The sequence below is a fragment of the Rutilus rutilus genome (assembly GCF_951802725.1).
Source record: "Rutilus rutilus genome assembly, chromosome: 17".
Classification (NCBI taxonomy): domain Eukaryota; kingdom Metazoa; phylum Chordata; class Actinopteri; order Cypriniformes; family Leuciscidae; genus Rutilus; species Rutilus rutilus.
Genome location: NC_140230.1, coordinates 15,066,782 through 15,086,634, shown reverse-complemented (window position 1 = coordinate 15,086,634; position 19,853 = coordinate 15,066,782). Strand labels below are relative to the sequence as shown.

The following is a 19,853-nucleotide window of genomic DNA, read 5'->3' as shown; positions in this document are numbered from 1 at the left end:
TGGCTGTACGTCTCGCCCTGCACCGCTTCCATGCGTTGCTCAAGGGTCAGCACGTTCTAGTCCGTTCAGACAATACCGCGGCAGACTTTGCGCAAGATCAGGGAGGACGAGGAGCAGGTCATTTTGGTTGCCCCGTATTGGCACAACCGGACCTGGTTATCCGAACTAGTACTCCTCGCGACAGCACCTCCCTGGCCAATTCCTCTGAGGAAGGACCTCCTTTCTCAGGGACGGGGCACCCTTTGGCACCCTCGTCCCGATCTTTGGAACCTCCACGTGTGGCTCCTGGACGGGACGAGGCAGGTTTGAGTACCCTACCACCTGCGGTGGTGGCTACCATCACTTCCGCTAGAGCATCGTCCACGAGACATGCCTATGCGTTGAAGTGGAACCTCTTCGTCAACTGGTGTTCTTCTAAACATCAAGAACCCACGAAATGCCCGATCAGTGTCGTGCTTTCCTTCCTGCAAGAAGGGTTGGAGTGAAGGCTGTCTCCCTCCACCCTGAAAGTGTATGTTGCCGCCATTGCCGCACATCACGAAGCATTTGATGGTAAGTCCCTGGGAAAGCACGACCTGATCATCAGGTTCCTGAGGGGAGCGAGGAGACTGAATCCTCCTCGTCCTCCCCTCGTACCCTCTTGGGACCTCTCAGTGGTTCTAACTGCCCTGCAGAGTGCTCCATTTGAGCCTTTGCAATCAGTAGAGCTTAAGTTCCTGTCTATGAAGACAGCGCTCCTGGTTGCATTGGCCTCCATCAAGAGGGTAGGGGACCTGCAGGCATTTTCGGTTGACGAAGCGTGCCTGGAATTCGGGCCGGCTAACTCTCACGTGATCCTGAGACCCTGGCCTGGATATGTGCCCAAGGTTCCTACCACACCCTTTCGAGACCAGGTAGTGAACCTGCAAGCGCTGCCCTTGGAGGAGGCAGACCCAGCCTTGGCACTGTTCTGTCCAGTACGCGCCCTCCGTGCTTACGTAGACAGAACGCAGTGTTTCAGGACCTCAGACCAGCTCTTTGTCTGTTATGGTGGGAAGCTGAAGGGAAAGGCTCTCTCAAAGCAAAGGTTATCTCACTGGATAGTGGATACCATTGCTTTGGCATACCAGCAGCAAGGTCGTCAATGCCCCCTTGGTGTGAAAGCCCACTCCACTCGTAGTGTGGCTTCCTCTTGGGCTCTAGCGCATGGCGCCTCGCTAACAGACATTTGTAGAGCTGCAGGCTGGGCGACACCCAACACATTCGCGAGATTCTATAATCTCCGAGTAGAGCCAGTTTCTATTCATGTACTCGCTTCAACCAGCCGGTACTAGATTCTGCTCAGGTGTCTTCGCTTGCTCGCCATTCCTCTCCACGGACGGGATACGTGCGATTTTCTTCTCAGGTGAGTCTGATAAGCTCTGAGTTTCCTCCAGCACCCGTGACGTCAGCGCCTGAGTTATGCCAATCTGCCATAACGCAGCTTTTGCGCTCGACTAGGTGCCTCCATGTGCATGGTCCCCCCTCTGGGCGACCCCCACATGTGTATTTCCACTGTAAGTCTCTTTTGAGCGTGTGTCTTTCCCTTGGCAAGCCACCTTGCCACCCCTGGGGTTTAAATATTCCACCTGCGGCTGGACACCTCAGTGATACTCCATATGCATCCCTCTGGGTCATATGTGTCTCTCAAGTCCCCCCCTTAATGGTTGGGCGTAATTGCATATTTCTCCTGAGATATGCTTCCCAGTGTACCTTGGTATTCCTGTGTTAGGTAGGACTCCTTTGTTCGTGCTAGTCTCACAACAGGGAGCTCAGACTTACGCAGGGCACTGGATGACAGCAGAGGTGGCGTGATTAGACTGGAACCCCAATCGTCGTCATCCGACGTAACTCGGAGTGACCACGAAAGGGAACGTCTCGGTTACGTATGTAACCCTCGTTCCCTGAGTAGGGAACGGAGATGTTACGTCTTCCTGCTACTTCCGCTGTATCGCTGAAAAACGCCTTGGTCCAGTCTCGACTCCTCAGCGAAGACATATCTGCATGTTGCCAGCGTACTTCCTTATATACCCCCTGCGGCGGGCGGAGATACGCTATGCAAATTCCGCAGACCCATGGCATTTCATTGCCATTGGCTCGTTTTATATACTCGAAGGTGATAGGCTTCTAAGCGAAACCCCAATCGTCGTCATCCGACGTAACGTCTCCGTTCCCTACTCAGGGAACGAGGGTTACATACGTAACCGAGACGTTTTTGTGAGCTGATCGCTGTCAAAAAAGTTCAGGAGATATTTCTTAGCGATGGCTGATTTCAACAGTTTCAATATGATAAAAAATAACTTTTATATTGATTCAATGGATTAATTGCATTTTGAAAAAAAAGTGTCATGAATTTATTGCATTTTGGGGAAAAAATAATCAGTTTTTATAATAAATCTTTGAAAATCAAAATCTGGATTTGAATTTTTTATGTTAAAGATGCTATGTGAAAGTTTGAAACAGAAAATAGTGGTTTTCATCTTGCCACTTTCTTGGTAAAGAAAACATTTTTACTCAAATTAATCAAAATGGATTTATCACGTTTTGGAACCAAACTATAATATTCAGAAGTAAACAGTGTAGCTGAGAGAGTGTTTATGTCAGAATGTTTATTTTTAAACCACAACCTTCTTGGGGCTTCTTTGACCGATACAACCCTCTTAACATCAGAATATTTATTTTTAAACCACAACCTTCTAAGTGCTTCTTTTACCGATATATTTACCGATATCTTTTGCATTTCTCATCCAAACAACGTCAAACTTGGCACTGCACTTACTCGTGCCCTTAGCAAGACACCTGTCGAGTTTGAAATCCATCGGACTAACGGTTCGAGAGATATACGAATAACAGACATACAGACACACACACACACACACACACAGAGACATACAGACGTTTCTGTAATGTATAGATAGATGATGATAATAATAATAATAATAATAATAATTTGTTACATTTTCTCATTATTTTTGTTACCTATCAGCTTTTGTCATTTTGAACTTGGACTCATTTCTGTTCAGCTTCATTAAAATGTTCTTACTGTTGGCATTAGTACATGAAATTACAAGTGTGTTTACTGTACCTTTCTGTTTGGGGTTGTAAATGGGTTTGTCAGTCTGAATAAAGATGTAGCCGATCTGCTTGGAGACCAGGACGCGAGTCTGCCATTTCTGATCATCAACTTCACATACCAGGTTGAGATAAGGAGGATCTCCATTGATAGATTTAATTTTTGAAACTTTATTTGCAAATATCTTGAAGAGGAAACACACAGAAATGAGCCTAATACACATCAACTTTCTAAAATGGCATGCTTATGTTTTTCTACTTTTTATTCAACAATAAATTTGAAAATGATATCTGAACAGCCAGATATCTAATTATTTTACATAGTTATTTAAACATAACTAAATTCTACGAAAAACGTTTGGAATTGGAAAAATAAATCTGAAATAACAAGAAAATGCAGGCTTATTTATTCATTTAAATGTTTATTTCTTTACCTCAAGCTTAAATTCCTCAAACTGTCCTTTTTTTCTGATTGGCTTGGTCTCCTGTGAAGACATCGGAATACACATCCCTGTTTCTAACTGACAGGACACAGGTTTGCCAAGCAATGCCTCCCCCACCTGAATCATTATGGGTTCTTTCACACCAACATGAAAGACACTCGGAGCAATGATTAGGAACCTGACAAACACAAACCAAGACAATTTTTTAAATCTCTATTAAATTTAGTTAAATTATTTATGAAAATGGCAACAGCATTTACAACCCATTTCTCTTCTGTAATGTGATCATTTTAGAGTAAAACCAAGTAATCAATGAGAAAACATGTATAGAATGACACATTTTCCTTTCATGGCATAAGTGGAGCTAGACCTGAATGAGAATTTGCAGTAGATGCACTAACAACTACTTTTGAGAACCATGATGTAGAAGTTGAATGTCATATTCACCCTTATCTTGACGTATGGTTATTAGGGCTGGAACGATACACCTGCCTCCCGATTCGATACCATCACGATACTTGGGTACCGATACGATATGTATTGCGAGTTTTTTAATAATTGCAATTCTACAAGTATTGCGATTCAATATTGCAATATGTTGCAATTTTTTTTAACACTACACCATCGGGAAAAGTTAAATCATACACTTATACAGACTGTACATGATGTATAAGATGAGTCATATTTACAAAAACAAATCATCACATCTTTCTGACTTTTATTTCAAGAAGCATCATACAATACTACATTCTCTTAAATAAATTATTCAATAATACATTTTTTAAGTGTCACTTGTCGTCACTTAGTGGCAAAACAATGTAATTGATAAATGCGTTATTTTAAGCACCAAGTTTCTATCAAAAGCTGATTTTGATTTGTTATCGTAGACATCAGTGTTCATATTTGAACTTTAAACTTTTATCCAAGTACTTCTATGATAATTTTAACTGTTGCATCACAGAAATAATGATACTATGAGGTTGAAAAGACTGTTTGTGAAGCCGTTTCATGACATCTCAGCAGCAGCGCCAACACAGCTTTGAATGTTGCAATATGATTTTGTCAAAGTTTAATAGACAGACGAATTGAAAGATTGCGTGGGTGTTTGAATCGAGATCACAATCTTTTAATGATGAATCGTGCAGCTCTATTGTCTTATCTCTCTCTCAGCATATGAGTAGTGTGAGGGCTTTTCAGTGCTTTCAGTCTCACGTCTCTTCCACGCGTCCACTTGGGATATTACGTCACTCAACACTCATAGATAACGACATATTTCATCCTCTGTTGGAACAAAAGTGTCTAACTTCTGTCAACCTCATCTACATGCAAAGACAAAAATAAAGCAATTGAATTTGAATTAATATTGATTTCGGAATTATATATTTTTTTATTTTTGGAATCGATTTTTTCTCCCAGCCCTAATGGTTATGCTTCCTCAAAACGTCTCAGATTATGACTGTAACCATGGTTCCCTGAGAAGGGGAACAATACACTGCGTTTTGGATGGATGCTATGGGGATGCATCAGCGTGTCCGGTGTCTGAAGCACGCGTGAAGACATTCAACCAACATTCCAACCTGATTGGTTGGCGACAGTCCGAGACATCATTAGTAAAGTGCCCAGAAGTATAAGAGTAGCACAAGTAATCAATTTCTTTGTCTAAGGAAGAGGTGTAGGCAGACCCAATGCCATGGCAACAAGATGCAGTGTCTCATTCCCCTTTTCAGGGAACCACGGTTACAGTCGTAACCTGAGACGTTCCCTTTCGAATGGGAACTCTACACTGTGTTATAAGAAATATCTAACTACAATGGGTATAATCTGAATTTTTGGAAGACTCAACAAACAAACATAAACATAAGGGCTGAACGATTAATCGCAATTTACATGTAATCACACTTAAATCGAGATTTTCGGCTTATCGCGATTTTAAAATTGCAAAGGCTGCGATTATTTTTTATGCGCTGCTTGTCATTGATGTACTGCTCTGTAAACGCTGCTCCATCTGAAAGCACTGTGAGTTTGAGTCACTTATAACGTGCATTTGAAAAAACAACACGTGTCAAACATCTTTCCAAAACATGAGAGGCATTTATGAACCTCATGTCCAACAACAGACAACATTTAATAACATGCATTTACTCCAAACTCACTTCATAACGACAGTTGAGCATCCTTCTGTGAGATGATGTGCCTTCTTACACAGAATAAGGCAGTCGTGTATTTATAAGTCATGTTTAATCAAAGTGTTTCAATCTTCTGTTTATTCAGCTGCGATAGGGATTTCCTGGAATGATGCGCATTATTGTACTTCTGCAGCGGGGCATATTTATCGTGTGGGGGGCCATATTTATCGTGTTCATCTGTGCAGACACGTTTTGAGCGTGTCGTCAGGCAACTAAGAGATTAACATGAAACTACTTCTGAAAACCCCGATAAATTTGATCGATTATTAGTTTAGTTGTTCTTCTTCTACTGTGTGGTTTGTCAGGCCCATATGGGTAAGAAAAGAAACAGAGATAAGACTCAGTTTAATACAGACATGGCGACTGACAAATGCAAAAGTGTCGACGAGATGGACACAGAAGAAGAATTGGCGACATCTTTTCCATGCACTCCGAGTAAAAGTCCACCGGGAAAAAAGGGGAAATTAAAGATGAACATTGATGAGAAAATTGATTCACTCATTAATGCTGTCGCTGAACTTACATCAAAGTGTGACGGCACATTTCAGAGAGTTGAGTCCATGGAGAAGGTCTTGGAAAGTACGGCTTCTTCGATTACCTCTCTTTCTACCACCGTAAGTGATCTGTTACGTGAGAGCATGTCCCACAAAGAGAAGATTCTGAAACTCGAAAAAAAATTTGTTGCGTTGCAGCAAGAAAATAAGCACCTGAAGGAGGTGTGTATGGGGATGCAGAACTATAAAAGAAGATGGGATCTCAGGATTTACGGGGTAAAGGAAAGTAATCCGGACAAGGAGAGTAACACACGAGATATTGTTATCAAGATCCTCTCCAAAGTGTCACCAAAGATCGCGCACAAACTTCCAGATGTCGTGGATTCGGTTCATAGACTGGGACAAGGAAGAGGTGATGGTCGCCCCAGAGTGATAATTATTCAGTTCGCCATGCGTCTTTATCGAGATACAGTGAGGAGAGATGCCAAAGACAACCACTATCTGAAGGAAAACGGGCTACACATCAAAGAAGATCTGTCTTCGGAAGAACGAGCCTCAAGAAAAAAAGCATGGCCACTGGTGAAACGTGCGAGAGAAGAGGGTAAGAAGGCCCGCTTTCGAGGAGGATTTGCCTACATTGAAGGGGTGCGCATCAGTGTTCCTGACATTACCTGAGCGGATGGTGCCCGTCAGCAGTTATGGATACATATCGGGGTCAACGCAAGTGTTGCGATTGATGTAATGGTTCATGCTTTCTCAGTTTTCACTTTCTCCAAAGGTACTTGTTCTATACTGGTTAATTAGTTAAATTTTTGTAACGGCTGATTACAAGTTTGGTAAGTTCAAGTTAATTTCTTTAAATGTTCAAGGCATTCGTGATGCTGTTAAAAGAAAAACTATATTTCTTTTTGGAAGACATACAGAAGCTCAAATACTTTTTTTTCAAGAGACTCATTCTTGTGACTCTGATTCGAATTTTTGGAAAACCCAATGGGGAGATTATGCAATTTTTAGTCATGGATCCAGCAGGTGTCGCAATTTTCTTTAACAAATTCAAAGGCAATGTTTTGGAGTCTATTCGTTCAGATATTGGAAGATGGATTATACTGACTGTTAAACTGGACAATTCCACTTTAATAATTTGCAATGTCTATGGATTTAATACTCGAGTACACAATTTAGAAATGTTTAAGGAGATTTGTGATACAATAACAGATTTAAAGAAGAAGTATAAGGAAGGATATGTAATTATTGGTGGTGATTTCAACGATGCTCCAGACGATTATGTTGACCGCTTTCCACCCAAACATAGTTCACGAATTTCAGATTAATTTGATTTTATAACTGACATATTACAAGTTTCTGATGTGTGGAGATATTTGAATCCAAATTGCTGTGACTATACTTGGAATAATAGCACCTTTTCTTTAAAATCAAGAATAGATTACTGGTTGATTTCCAATTATGTTTCAGAAACAAAAATTACTTGTATCAGATCACAAATTGATATCAATCTTTTTTGATGGGTGTAAGAGTAGTATTATTCGTGGATACTGGAAATTTAACAACAGTCTACTTTCTGACAATTGTTTTGTGGAACAAGTTAAATTGATAGCAAATATTTTTGAAAATAATAATTAAAATTTTGTCCAAAAGTGGGAGTTATTTAAGTTTAAAGTCAGGGTAATTGCTATGAGAAGAGGTAAAGAATTAAAGAAAAATAAACTTAGGAAGATTACAGAGATAACAGAGCAACTTAATACTTTAATTAAACAAAATACTCTATCCGAAGATGACAAGTCTAAATTATATCTTCTTAATTTAGAAATAGATAATCTGTATATAGAATTAGCTAAAGGTGCTTATGTGAGATCAAGAGCCAAATGGTTTGAGGAAGGGGAAAGAAATACTAGTTATTTATTTTCTCTTGAAAAAATAAATTATACAAGAAACTCTATTTCATCTTTGACTATAAATGAAAGAATCTCTAATAATCCTTCAGATATACTGTAGCATCTTTTGTGTATTCCTTTTATGAAAAACTTTATACTTCCCATTCTGACAATGAAAAAATAAGCACTTATATACAAACAGTTAAACATTTTGTTCCAACAGTTTCTAATGATTATAGTGAATATTGTGAAGATGATATTTCCAAAGATGAGATCTCTAAAGCTCTTTTTTCAATGAAGAAAGGAAAATCCCCTGGATCAGACGGGTTAACTGTTGAATTTTATTGTGCCTTTAAGGATCTGATTGAAAACCCTTTATTTAGCATGTATAAAGAATGTTTAGAACAGAAAGAAATGAGCACAACAATGAAACAAGGTATTATCAGTTTAATTCCAAAACCAGACAAAGACCCCTTGATCATTGACAACTGGAGACCAAGAACATTATTAAACATTGATTATAAAATTTTAGCCTTAGTTTATGCTACTAGATTAAAGAGTGGTTTAAATAAAAATAATTGGAGAATCTCAAACTGGTTTTATGACAAAGCGTCATATTAGTTCAAATATTAGGCTTATAATGGACTTGTTAGATTATAACCAGTTTGTTAATTCAGATGCACTCATTTTATTCCTTGACTTTTACAAGGCGTTTGACACAATTGATCACCAATTTTTATTACAGAGTTTACATGCATTTGGTTTTGGAAATAAATTCATTCAGACTGTTAAAATGTTTTACAAAGGCATTAATAGTTCCGTTATATTACAGAACAATACTTCTAGAAGATTCTCCATCAACAGAGGAGTGAGGCAGGGTTGTCCAATTTCCCCATTTTTGTTTTTAATTGTTGTGGAACTATTAGCGATTAGTATAATTAAAATCCAAATTTACATGGTATAACATTATTTAATAGAGAAATAAAAATATCACAATTGGCTGATGATACAACTTTATTTCTAAAAGATAAGACTCAAATTAAGAATGCAATCGAATTAGTTCAAACTTTTTCTGATGCCTCGGGTCTCCAGTTAAATATTACAAAGTGTGAAATTCTCCCAGTGCATGAATCTTCGGAACATTCAATGTTTAACATTCCAGTGAAAGAATATGTTAAATATTTAGGAATTTATATTTCTAAAGATTTGACAGTTAGACAGCATCTCAATTTTAATAACAAGATAAAAAAAACAAAAATGATTTTTGACAATTGGTTAAGAAGGGATTTATCTCTTTTAGGCAGAATCCTATTAACAAAAGTAGAAGGTTTATCCAGATTAATTTTTCCTGGGCTGTCTTTATTTGTTCAAGATTCTACTGGTAAAGAAATTAATAGATTATTAGTTGATTTTTGCTGGAAAAATAAGCACCACCATCTTAAAAAAACTTTATTAGTTGGAAAGAAATCTGAAGGAGGTTTTGAAATGCTGGATTATGTAGACATGAACAATACTTTTAAGATTAATTGGATCAAAAGGTGTGTTATTGATACTGATTCGATTTGGTCTTTTATTCCACATAATATTTTTAAGAGGGTCGGTGGTCTTAAATTTATATAACTTATATATTAAATAACTTGCAATTTTGCACCATCTAAATTACCTATAAAACTGTCTAAATTCCATGAGCAAGCACTCTTGGCCTGGAAATTGTGCTTTGTGCATAATTTTTCTCCTCACAGAATGAAAATATGGAACAACGAATTGATTACAGTTAAAGGCAAGAGTTTTATTTTTTGAGAAATGGTTGGATCACGGGTTAATGTATTTAAGTGATTTATTTTATTCATCTTTAATAATGTACTCTTATGATTCTTTTTTGTCCAAATTCAATTTTCCTATAAAATTTAAAGAATTTTCTGTCGTAATTAAAGCTATTCCCTCTGGGCTTATTAATTTAATGTGCAGCCATCTGACTTATTATAAAGTTGAAAATAAAGATTACGATCTCCTTATAAATGGTAAATATATTTTTGATAAAAAATGTACTAACAAAGATATAAGACAAGTATTTAATGAACAAAAGAGAGTTACTACAAGAGGGAAATTTAGTAACTGAAGTTTTACTAAGTACAGTAACTGAATCAGGACATTTTGAATTGAGGCGATTTTTTTTTTTTGGCGGGAGGCATCTAACAATTTAGGTGCATATCTGCCACCTGCTGTACTGGACTGTGGGCCAGAGATTTGTGTTTTTTTAATAAGAAAAAAATAATTAAATAAATAAAAATAAATAAATACAATTATTTTCATGCTTTCTCACGTTGTTTTATTTAACTCAGTATGTCCTAACCTCATCCTTGATATTATGGTTTGATCTCTAGGAGTTATTCTTGTTGATTAAATTTTTCCTACTACTTGTTTTATCCTGTATAAAAATCATCCCATTGTTTTTGCCATGTATTCATTATATTAATACATTATTATTGTTTTAATGAATCTTTAATGTTATGAGATGATAAAGCCTGTAAAGACACCAAAGCTGATAAACTATCTGAGCATATTTTTGCCATTTTAAGCTTATTATGTTATACCCATTAATGCCTATAAAACAGCTAACATCTCAACTGTATACTGTTAAATGATCAGATGTTCTTTCCCTAATATTTATCTTCAAATCTGTAATAACCAGTATTTCCAGTATTTCTATTCTTAGGTTCCTTAGATCCATTGCAATAAAAAACACATGCATTGTTCTCAATCTTTCATCTACTATATCTGCCCAATTTCCTTTCCGATTAAGTCTCTTTATTTCATCTTGTATATGTAAATCTAAAATCATTGGGGGAAACATCCAACATGCGGTGCGTCCCAATTCGCATACTATCCATCCTAAATAGTATTCGAAAATAGAATTAGAATTATTTCCAGTCAGAATCCGAAGTGCAGATCAATGCGCACTCTAGCGGCTAATATTGCCCACAACCCATTGCGCGTTGGACTAGGATTCGGTTAGAACTACAAACACGAGTGAAAAGTGTTAAAAAACTACAGACATGGAGGACGCGCGAGTCCGGTGGTTATGTAGAGAGGTTTAGATAAAGGGGTTTGAGTGATTAATTGTCAGTATCTAACCTGACGAAAATTTATTTATTCAATGTTGTCTACATTATATTGCATCTTGCCTACTCTTTTGCGACACACTCAAAAGTATGTACTTTTTCTTCACAAAAAGAGTACATACTTGTAGGCATAGTATAAGTAGGCGAATTGGGACGCAGCAATGGTAATATGTCTTCCTCTACTATGTACCTGGCATTACATTGACATTTATTCATTTAGCAGACGCTTTTATCCAAAGTGACTTACAAATGAGAACAATAGAAGCAGTTAAAACTAACAGTAGGACAACAATATACAAGTGCTGTGACCCTTCTCAGTTTAATCTAACGCAGTAAAAAGAAATTGTTTAAATAATAGAATAGAATAGAAGAGAATGTGTTAGTATTACTGGATCAAGTGCTGTCAAAAAAGATGCGTCTTCAGCCATTTCTTGAAAGTGGCTACGGACTCAGCAGCTCTGCTTGAGTTAGGCAGATCATTCTACCAGCAGGGAACAGTCATAGTAAAGGTCAGAGAAAGAGATTTTGTGCCTCTTTGAGATGGCACCACAAGACGTCGTTCGCTTGCAGAGCGCAAGTTTCTGGATGGCACATAAGTCTGAAGTAATGAGTTTAAGTAAAAGGGAGCAGAGCCAGTGGTTGTTCTGTAGGCAAACATCAGTGACTTGAATTTGATGCGAGCGGCAACTGGCAACAAGTGCAATTTTGTGAGGAGAGGAGTGACGTGCTCTCTTCGGCTCGTTAAAGACCACTCTGGCGGCAGCATTCTGGATCAGTTGCAGAGATGTGACAGTGCAAGCTGGAAGACCAGCCAGGAGAGCATTACAATAGTCCAGTCTGGATAGAACAAGCGCTTGGACAAGAAGTTGTGTAGCATGCTCTGATAGGAAGGGCCTGATCCTCCTAATGTTGTACAAGGCATATCTACATGACCGGACAGTTCTAGCAATGTGGTCTGTGAAGTTCAATTGATCATCAATTACAACTCCAAGGTTCCTGGCTGACCTTGATGGAGTTATGGATGACGAGCCTAGCTGAATGGTGAAGTGTTGGGTTGGCCGGGACCACAAGTAGCTCTGTCTTCGCAAGGTTTAGTTGAAATTATACTGGTGTTCAAGGACAAGCATTAAGCTGGTTTAGATCATACTTATCTGACCGCTACCATTTTGTCTATTTAAATGGAGAAAAATCGATCATAACTCCAGTAAACTATGGAGTGCCGCAGGGATCTGTGTTAGGCCCTCTATTATTCTCAGTATATATGATGCCACTTGGAAATATTATAAGGAAACATGGAATTAGTTTCCATTGTTATGCTGATGACACTCAAATATATATTTCATCACGGCCAGATGAAAACGCTAAATTATCCAAATTGACAGAGTGTGTTAAAGATATAAAAGATTGGATGACGCGTAATTTTCTTTTATTAAATCCAGACAAAACAGAGGTACTACTTATCGGTTCAAAAAACCGCCCACAAAACCTCTCGCAATACAACTTTAATATAGTAGGATGTCCTGTTACTTTATCCTCTACAGTAAAAGACCTGGGTGTTATACTCGATTGCAACCTGTCTTTCAAAAATCATATTTCATATGTTACAAAAACCGCCTTTTTCCACCTTAGAAACATTGCTAAGCTACGTAATATGCTATCAGTTTCTGATGCAGAAAAGTTAGTTCATGCATTCATGACCTCGAGACTAGATTACTGTAATGCTTTATTAGCCGGTTGTCCTGCATCCTCAATTAACAAGCTACAGTTAGTCCAAAATGCCGCCGCTAGAGTTCTTACTAGATCAAGAAAATATGATCATATAACACCGATTTTATCATCACTGCATTGGTTACCTATAAAGTTCCGTATTAATTACAAGGTATTGCTACTGACTTATAAAGCCCTAAACGGCTTAGCTCCAGTATATTTAACGGATCTTCTATCGCCCTATAATCCATCGCGCTCTTTAAGATCACTAAATTCAAGGCTTTTGGTCATACCTAGGATATCCAGAACCACCAAAGGAGGGAGAGCATTTTCACATTTAGCTCCAAAACTCTGGAATAGCCTTCCTGATACTGTTCGTTGCTCAGACTCGCTCTCCCAGTTTAAAACTAGATTAAAGTCGCATCTCTTCAGCCAGGCATTCATATAATATTTTTAATCTTACAGTTCAAATTACAATCCGGCCTCTAGTTAATAAACGCCAGAGGAGAACTGGCCCCCGACTGAGCCTGGGTTCTCCCAAGGTTTTTTTTTTTTTCTCCATTGGGTCACCTGATGGAGTTTTAGGACACTATTAGGTCACTTGATGGAGTTTTTCGGTTCCTTGCCACTGTTGCCTTTGGCTTGCTCAGTTGGGGATATTCTGGGGATATCTAATTTGATTTTATCAATAAATTCCACTAGAAACAAACCTTGTTGTATTATTTTAATTTAATACTGTGAAGCTGCTTTGATACAATCTGTATTGTGAAAAGCGCTATACAAAAAAAAAAAAAAAAAAAAAAAAAAAAAAAAAAAAGGTGGTGGTCCTTCATCCAGCCAGAAATGTCTGTCAGGCAGGCTGAGATACGATCAGCTACCGTCTTATCGTCAGGCTGGAATGAGAGGTAGAGTTGTGTGCAGTGATAGGAAAAAAACATGTCTCTGAATCACAGATCCTAGTGATGTCATGTAGATGGAGAAGAGAAGTGGTCCAAGCACTGAGCCCTGAGGCACTCCAGTAGCTAGATGTTGGGTCTTAGACACACCCCTCCACGACACCCTAAAGGACCTACCTGAGAGGTAAGACTTGAACCATTTGAGTGCGGTTCCCAAGATGCCCTTCATCTTTAAGATTGACAGGAGATTCTGGTGGTTAACTGTGTCAAAGGCAGCAGACAGATACAACAGGATGAGAACTGAGGATTTGGAAGCTGCTCTTGCCAGTCTCAGAGCATCACTTACTGAGAGCAGGGCAGTCTCAGTTGAGTGTCCGATTTTGAAACGAGGAGGGTTGAGAAGAGAGGAGAAGTTATAAACAAAGCAATTATAAACAAAGAGACGAAGATACCATACTGAGGATCAACAACTTCCAAGGTCTCCAGTCAGTGTGGACAAATCAAGGAAACAAAAAGGGTAAAAAAAAAACTAAAAAACAATCACAAAAATTAGGCCAATCCCCTTGGATATCAACAGCAAGAGAAAAGCCTCCAGACAAGAGTTCAAAGAAATTACCAAATCCACTTGATCTCTAATTCCATGAATTACACAGTAAGCAGTTAACAACATGGAATTCCGCACTCAGCGAATGGAACCTGTCTTGAGCCTGTAGGAGCAGGAGGCAGCATGCACGCCTGTTCAGGGTGAGGACAGGAGAATACCTCCCTGGCGATTTATGTGGGACACCACTACCATATTGTCTGTCCTGACATTAACATGACATTCCGTCAGGGCCGAAAGGAAGTGATCCAGAGCCAAAGAGAGGGGCTCCCAACTCTAGGCAGTTTTTGTGCCATGAGAGATACTCGCTTGTCCAAACACGATGACCCCTGAAGACCCCATCCCAACGAGTCAAGGAGGTGTCCGTTATGATAACCTGACAGTGGCAGACCACACTCATCTTGACCCCTTGAAGAAAAAAGAGAGGGTTTTTCCACCTCCAGAGAGCATGAGGGCAACTGTGTGATACTCTCAGCTGACGGAAAGCTGGCCAAGAAGGGCGAATGCCCCTGAGTTTCATCCACCACAGGAATGGCTTCATATAAAGCAGACCCAAAGACAGCACAGGAGAGGTGGTTGCCTTGAGCCCCAGAAGTTTGCGACATGTGCCAACCGAGACGTGATGGCTGAGCCTGAAACGGGCCATGCATGCACAGAGACTGGAAACTCGAGCAGGGGCCAAGTGGGCATCCATCGATAGAGAATCGAGCTGGACACCCCAGAAAATGGTCTGCTGAGAATGTGTTAAGATGCTCTTCTAAGCATTCAGTGTGAGACCAAGAGACTGGGGATGGTGGAGAAGGACGTCCCTGTGACGACAGTCTAACTCTCTGGATAGAGCCAGAATGAGCCAGTCGTCTTGGTAATTTAGTACACGGATGCCCTGGAGCCTCAAAGGGGCCAGAGCTGCATCCGTGCACTTGGAGAACATCCGCAGAGCTAAAGCCAGACCAAATGGACGGACCCGATATTGGAACACCTTTCCCCAAAGGTGAACCTGAGGAACCTTGCCGTGGATTGACCCGGATGTGGAAATAGGCGTCCTTCAGGTCGACAGAAACAAACCACTCCTCTGTTCAGATCTGATTAGGAAGAGTTGGAAAATGTGTGGTGTTGGTGTGCCTCAGGAACAGGGTTGGGAAATGCAGCCCTAAGCCATTATCTACCACAAAAATAGAAGATCCCTTAGCTTCTGTGCCTCTATAGCAGGGGAAGTCCCAGCCTCAACAGAACCTTCCTCCCTGCCCAGCTGGCTACTTTAGCCCCAAAGGCAGAGCTCTACCTGTCTGGCCTGTCTGTGACAGCCTTTTCTTTTCTGACACAGCTCTCAGGAACCACCTCAGGGAGGTGTTGTAGTATTTTTTTAATATATATATATTAAGTATTTTAAGCACTGGACCATAGAGAGTGAGAAATAACAAGGAGGGACGTCCCCTAGGCAAAGTTCCTCTACTTTTAAGCGTTGTTAACTCACATGAGTGTTAAATAGGCCAGTCAGGCATTTAATAACCCACTTTTCAGGGAAGCAAACCCATAATTAGAACCCATTGTAGTAGTTTGGTTGGGGGAGCAAACTAATTAGCAGGAATACCAATTGCTATGATCATAATATTTAGTTTCCTTTTGCATTACCCCAATCCAAAAAGGGAGCGAACCCTACTTTGACCCCAACTCTGTTTAGAAAGGAACATTTTGTTCAGTATACTCAGCCCAATGGGAAAATATTAGAAGCTAGAGGGAAGAGTAGAGATGTTATTTCTTGTCAGCATTCGGGTCTTTACCGAAGCGCTTCTTATTAATCACTTCCCTGAGATCTTGTCTCTTCCTCGCACCTCGCCTCCTCTGCTCTCGACTCCTCAAGGAAGGGAGAGTGCGAGTGGCCACATTCTCCCTCTGGCCCTGCCTCCGGTCCACGGACAGTGGCAGGCCAGAACCCCAAGAGGCTTTAGGCAAGGATCTGGATCGGCACAGAATGTATTTTCTGAACGCTGCCGACTGCGTCCTTGCCTCTCTAAACATTCCGACCACTTTCTCAACAGATGTGGCAAAAAGTTCAGAGGGCAAGACTGGGGCATCAAGCTAGATCTGTGGTGCGGCACAGTTTAGAAACTGCTTCAGGGGACAGTCCCTGGCCCCTATCCAGATCTATTAGCAGATCTGCCTGGCTTGATCAGCCTACCATAAACAACTTCCTGTTTTTCACGACCCCAAGCCAGATCCAATCCGGCCGTGGCACAGGTCATGATGTCCAGCATTTCCCTGAATGCGGGGCTGGTAGGTTGAGAAGACTTCCCTTGCCTTCTTCAACCACATCCGCTTCCTCTTGGCTGGATGGTGTCAGCAATATGCTATCTGCTGGATCGGAGAATTCGAGAGACAACACATCCTGATCCAGCTGATTGCTCAAGCTGGCGATTGAGACACGAGAAAGAGCCAGCCCTTTCTAGGGAAAAACGGCTGACCTTCTCAAACAACCTTTCTTACATTAAAGTCAGATGCCATTTAATTGCATTAAAGTAGGCATGAAAAAGAAGTTGTGATAGTCTTTTCTTCCCTCTTGTGATGTAAATCTGAGTTAAACGATTTACGAGTTAAAAGAAAAAATTTGGATTGATTTTGTCCATCAGGAATTGATTGGATTGTTGTGGTTTGCTATTGCCGCAATTTCTTGTGAGTAACAGGTTGTCCTGCCCTCACACCAAAAATGTCATTGGAAAAGAGATGGTAAGGTGGTCGTGCCTTTGCGATCACTGGCCTGATACTCTGAGACAGTCTACCTCTCCATATCAGATTAGCCCCCTCTATTTCAGTCTGCTCTAAAGACATTCTCTCTGGCATTCAATATTCCTTGACCTCTGGTTTGATCATTTACTTTTATTTCTTTAGTTTTATTTCTCTATTCCTCATAGCTTTATTTTGTATTTCTTGTAGTTTTATTTTTGCGCAGCAATTTGGTCAAACTTTGTTGTTTTATTTATTATAAATAAAAATTGTGTTGTTTTGTGTTGTATTATATTGTAAGAGGTATTGTATTGTATTGTATTTGCAAAATTAATGCAACATTATATATATATACTACCACTACTACTACTACTACTACTACTACTAATAATAATAATAACAATAATGATAATAACAATAAACAATAGTAATATTTGTATACTGTAATACTTACATTTTATTGTTATCTCCCTGAACAGCAAAACTCATGTACAACAGCAGATAGAGAAGAGGATGCACGTGTACCTCCATGGTGAGTGTGTAAGTCCTGTGTGAGGATACCAAGCAGATTTAGGTCTCTCAGCTCTGCTATGCAAATGTCTCACAAGAGCAAATGAGTGAATGTTATATGGGGATTAACAGGGGTTATCTGTCTTTGTCATTGCACAACCAGTGTCTGTGCTCTCATTGGATACACGTTATGTGCAGATTTCAGCAATGTATTTAATGTGTGGGGTCAAATTGACCCCAAATGTTTTAATATAATGATAAATTACTCAGATTGAAAATATTTGTAATAATTATTTAATATAATTAAATAATTTGTTTGAATTTATTCATACTTTACCTACCCAATATTTTAGAAAATATTAGGACAAAACATTTAGATTTTTATATTTTATTTGTAAATTTAAATGCTTCATTTACTTAAAAAACACATATTACACCTACAAAGTCATATCTGAGTACAAACTCAAACATTTATTTGAGCTTTTTGTATTTTCAGTATTACATTAATATTTATTAACACCGTGTCTACACCGGATGCAACCATTGGCGCGTCGTATCATGCCGCAACAGCTAGGCCCTGTCCCAAATGGCACACTTCATATGCACTTTCGGTCTTGTGGACTTACAATGGCTGCCGCGTGCGCGTGTCCTTTAAGTCCGTGAGACCGTAGGGTCAATTTATGTCATTCGTCATTTTAAGCCTCAGAAGGGTGCTCGCGAGCACCCCCTTTTGCCAAGCCCGGCTCCGCAGCAGACTTCTTCCCGACAGTCAATGCGGCATTACGTCACGAAAGTGCGGACTCTTAGGAAGACCACGAGTGCTTAGGGTGCCATTTGGGACTGGGCCCTTGAAGCTACACTGGACGCGACAAAGGGTGCTTCTCAATTCTTATTTGTGCATCCTCGTTTCCTTTCCTCACTTCCTTTCCTCGTGTCTCAGCTCCACCCCCTGTAGGATGCGAGTGAAGGCTGCAAGGAAAGAAAAGGAGGACGGAGGAATCGAAGGAAAGCTTATACACTGGAATACTTGATTACTCAAGCGTCACTTCACAGCGTTATCAGCAGCGCTCAAAAGATGTACCTTTATGTTGTTATGTAGTTTGGTTATTTAAGAAATTCATAATAAATGATAATAAAGCAAGATACCCTGTCTAAATACGTGAGATGTGTGGTTTATTTAAACTGCAAAGGTAAAGTATAAATTAAAATGATTGTGACAGATGTGAAGGGGGAGGAGAATTTATATGTGTGTCAGGTTTCTCGACAAGAAAGACTTCCGCATAGGATACACTTGTACATCCTCACTCATAACTCCTCTGGAAGCTTCCTCAGACCTCGTTCCTCGCCTCCTTGCGGTGCAATTAGACAATTGAGATGACCTTAAAGATGGCTGAGCTTGATCGGTTTCCAGGTCATAGGATGGAGGATGGAGGACGGAGGAGAGAGGAAACGAGGAGGGATATTGAGAAGTACCCAACATCACAAATTATAATGGGTTCTATCATCTTTTGTCGCATCGCTCGTGTCTAGTGTAGGCATAGACACAGTGTAAATCTTGAAGAAAATTTAGTTTTTTACTGAATTTACTGGATATTTACAATATTTTAATAAATGCTCATAGGAATCACTCTAATCAGTGGACGATCCTTCATACTCAGGATCATTGAAAACATTGTCCTCAGTTTCTGAGATTTGTTCCTCTAAATCACTCACATCATCCAAACACTGTCCTAACACCTCACTCACAGTGTACCTTGTCACCAGTTTTCTTTAGACAGAGAATGACACACAATTGTCCCCATAAGGTAAAAAAAAAATCAGGTTTTACTATCATTGTGTGAGGAAATTTGACTGAAGGTCTCTGTCTTAAGAAATATCTGTTGTCCCCATGAGGATTTTTTTTTTTTATTTTTTTTTTTATAAGTATAAAAATCATTATGTCTGGAAAGACCCCATAAAACCCTAAAAACCCAACAACAATGATTATTGATACATGCTTGTAAAAATGTTTGTCGTGTTTGTAAACAAAATATTACATGAAATAGTAGATAAATGAAGCTATTTGAAACTTAGCCTTAATATAATAGTAAAATAAAGAAAAGGCTCAAGTTTGACCAATAAATGATATTTACTTAAGCAATTTGCAATATCATGAGAGAGATTCATCAGAAAAAAAGTAAAACAAAACAGG

The 19,853-nt window shown here is 39.5% G+C and overlaps 1 protein-coding gene across 1 annotated transcript in view; it reads right to left on the bottom strand.

Annotated features, from left to right (window-relative positions):
* LOC311276380 (uncharacterized protein) overlaps positions 1-17,753 on the bottom strand; it is a 77,244-nt gene extending 59,491 nt beyond the window's left edge. The window contains exons 1-3 of the mRNA XM_084386016.1: positions 17,607-17,753; positions 3,525-3,711; positions 3,104-3,275 (exon numbers count right to left, since the gene is read on the bottom strand). Of these exons, the coding sequence (XP_084242142.1) occupies positions 3,104-3,275; positions 3,525-3,711; positions 17,607-17,683 (436 nt within the window). The 5' untranslated portion in view covers positions 17,684-17,753. The remainder of the gene's footprint in view (positions 1-3,103; positions 3,276-3,524; positions 3,712-17,606) is intronic.
* Positions 17,754-19,853: the final 2,100 nt, after the last annotated feature.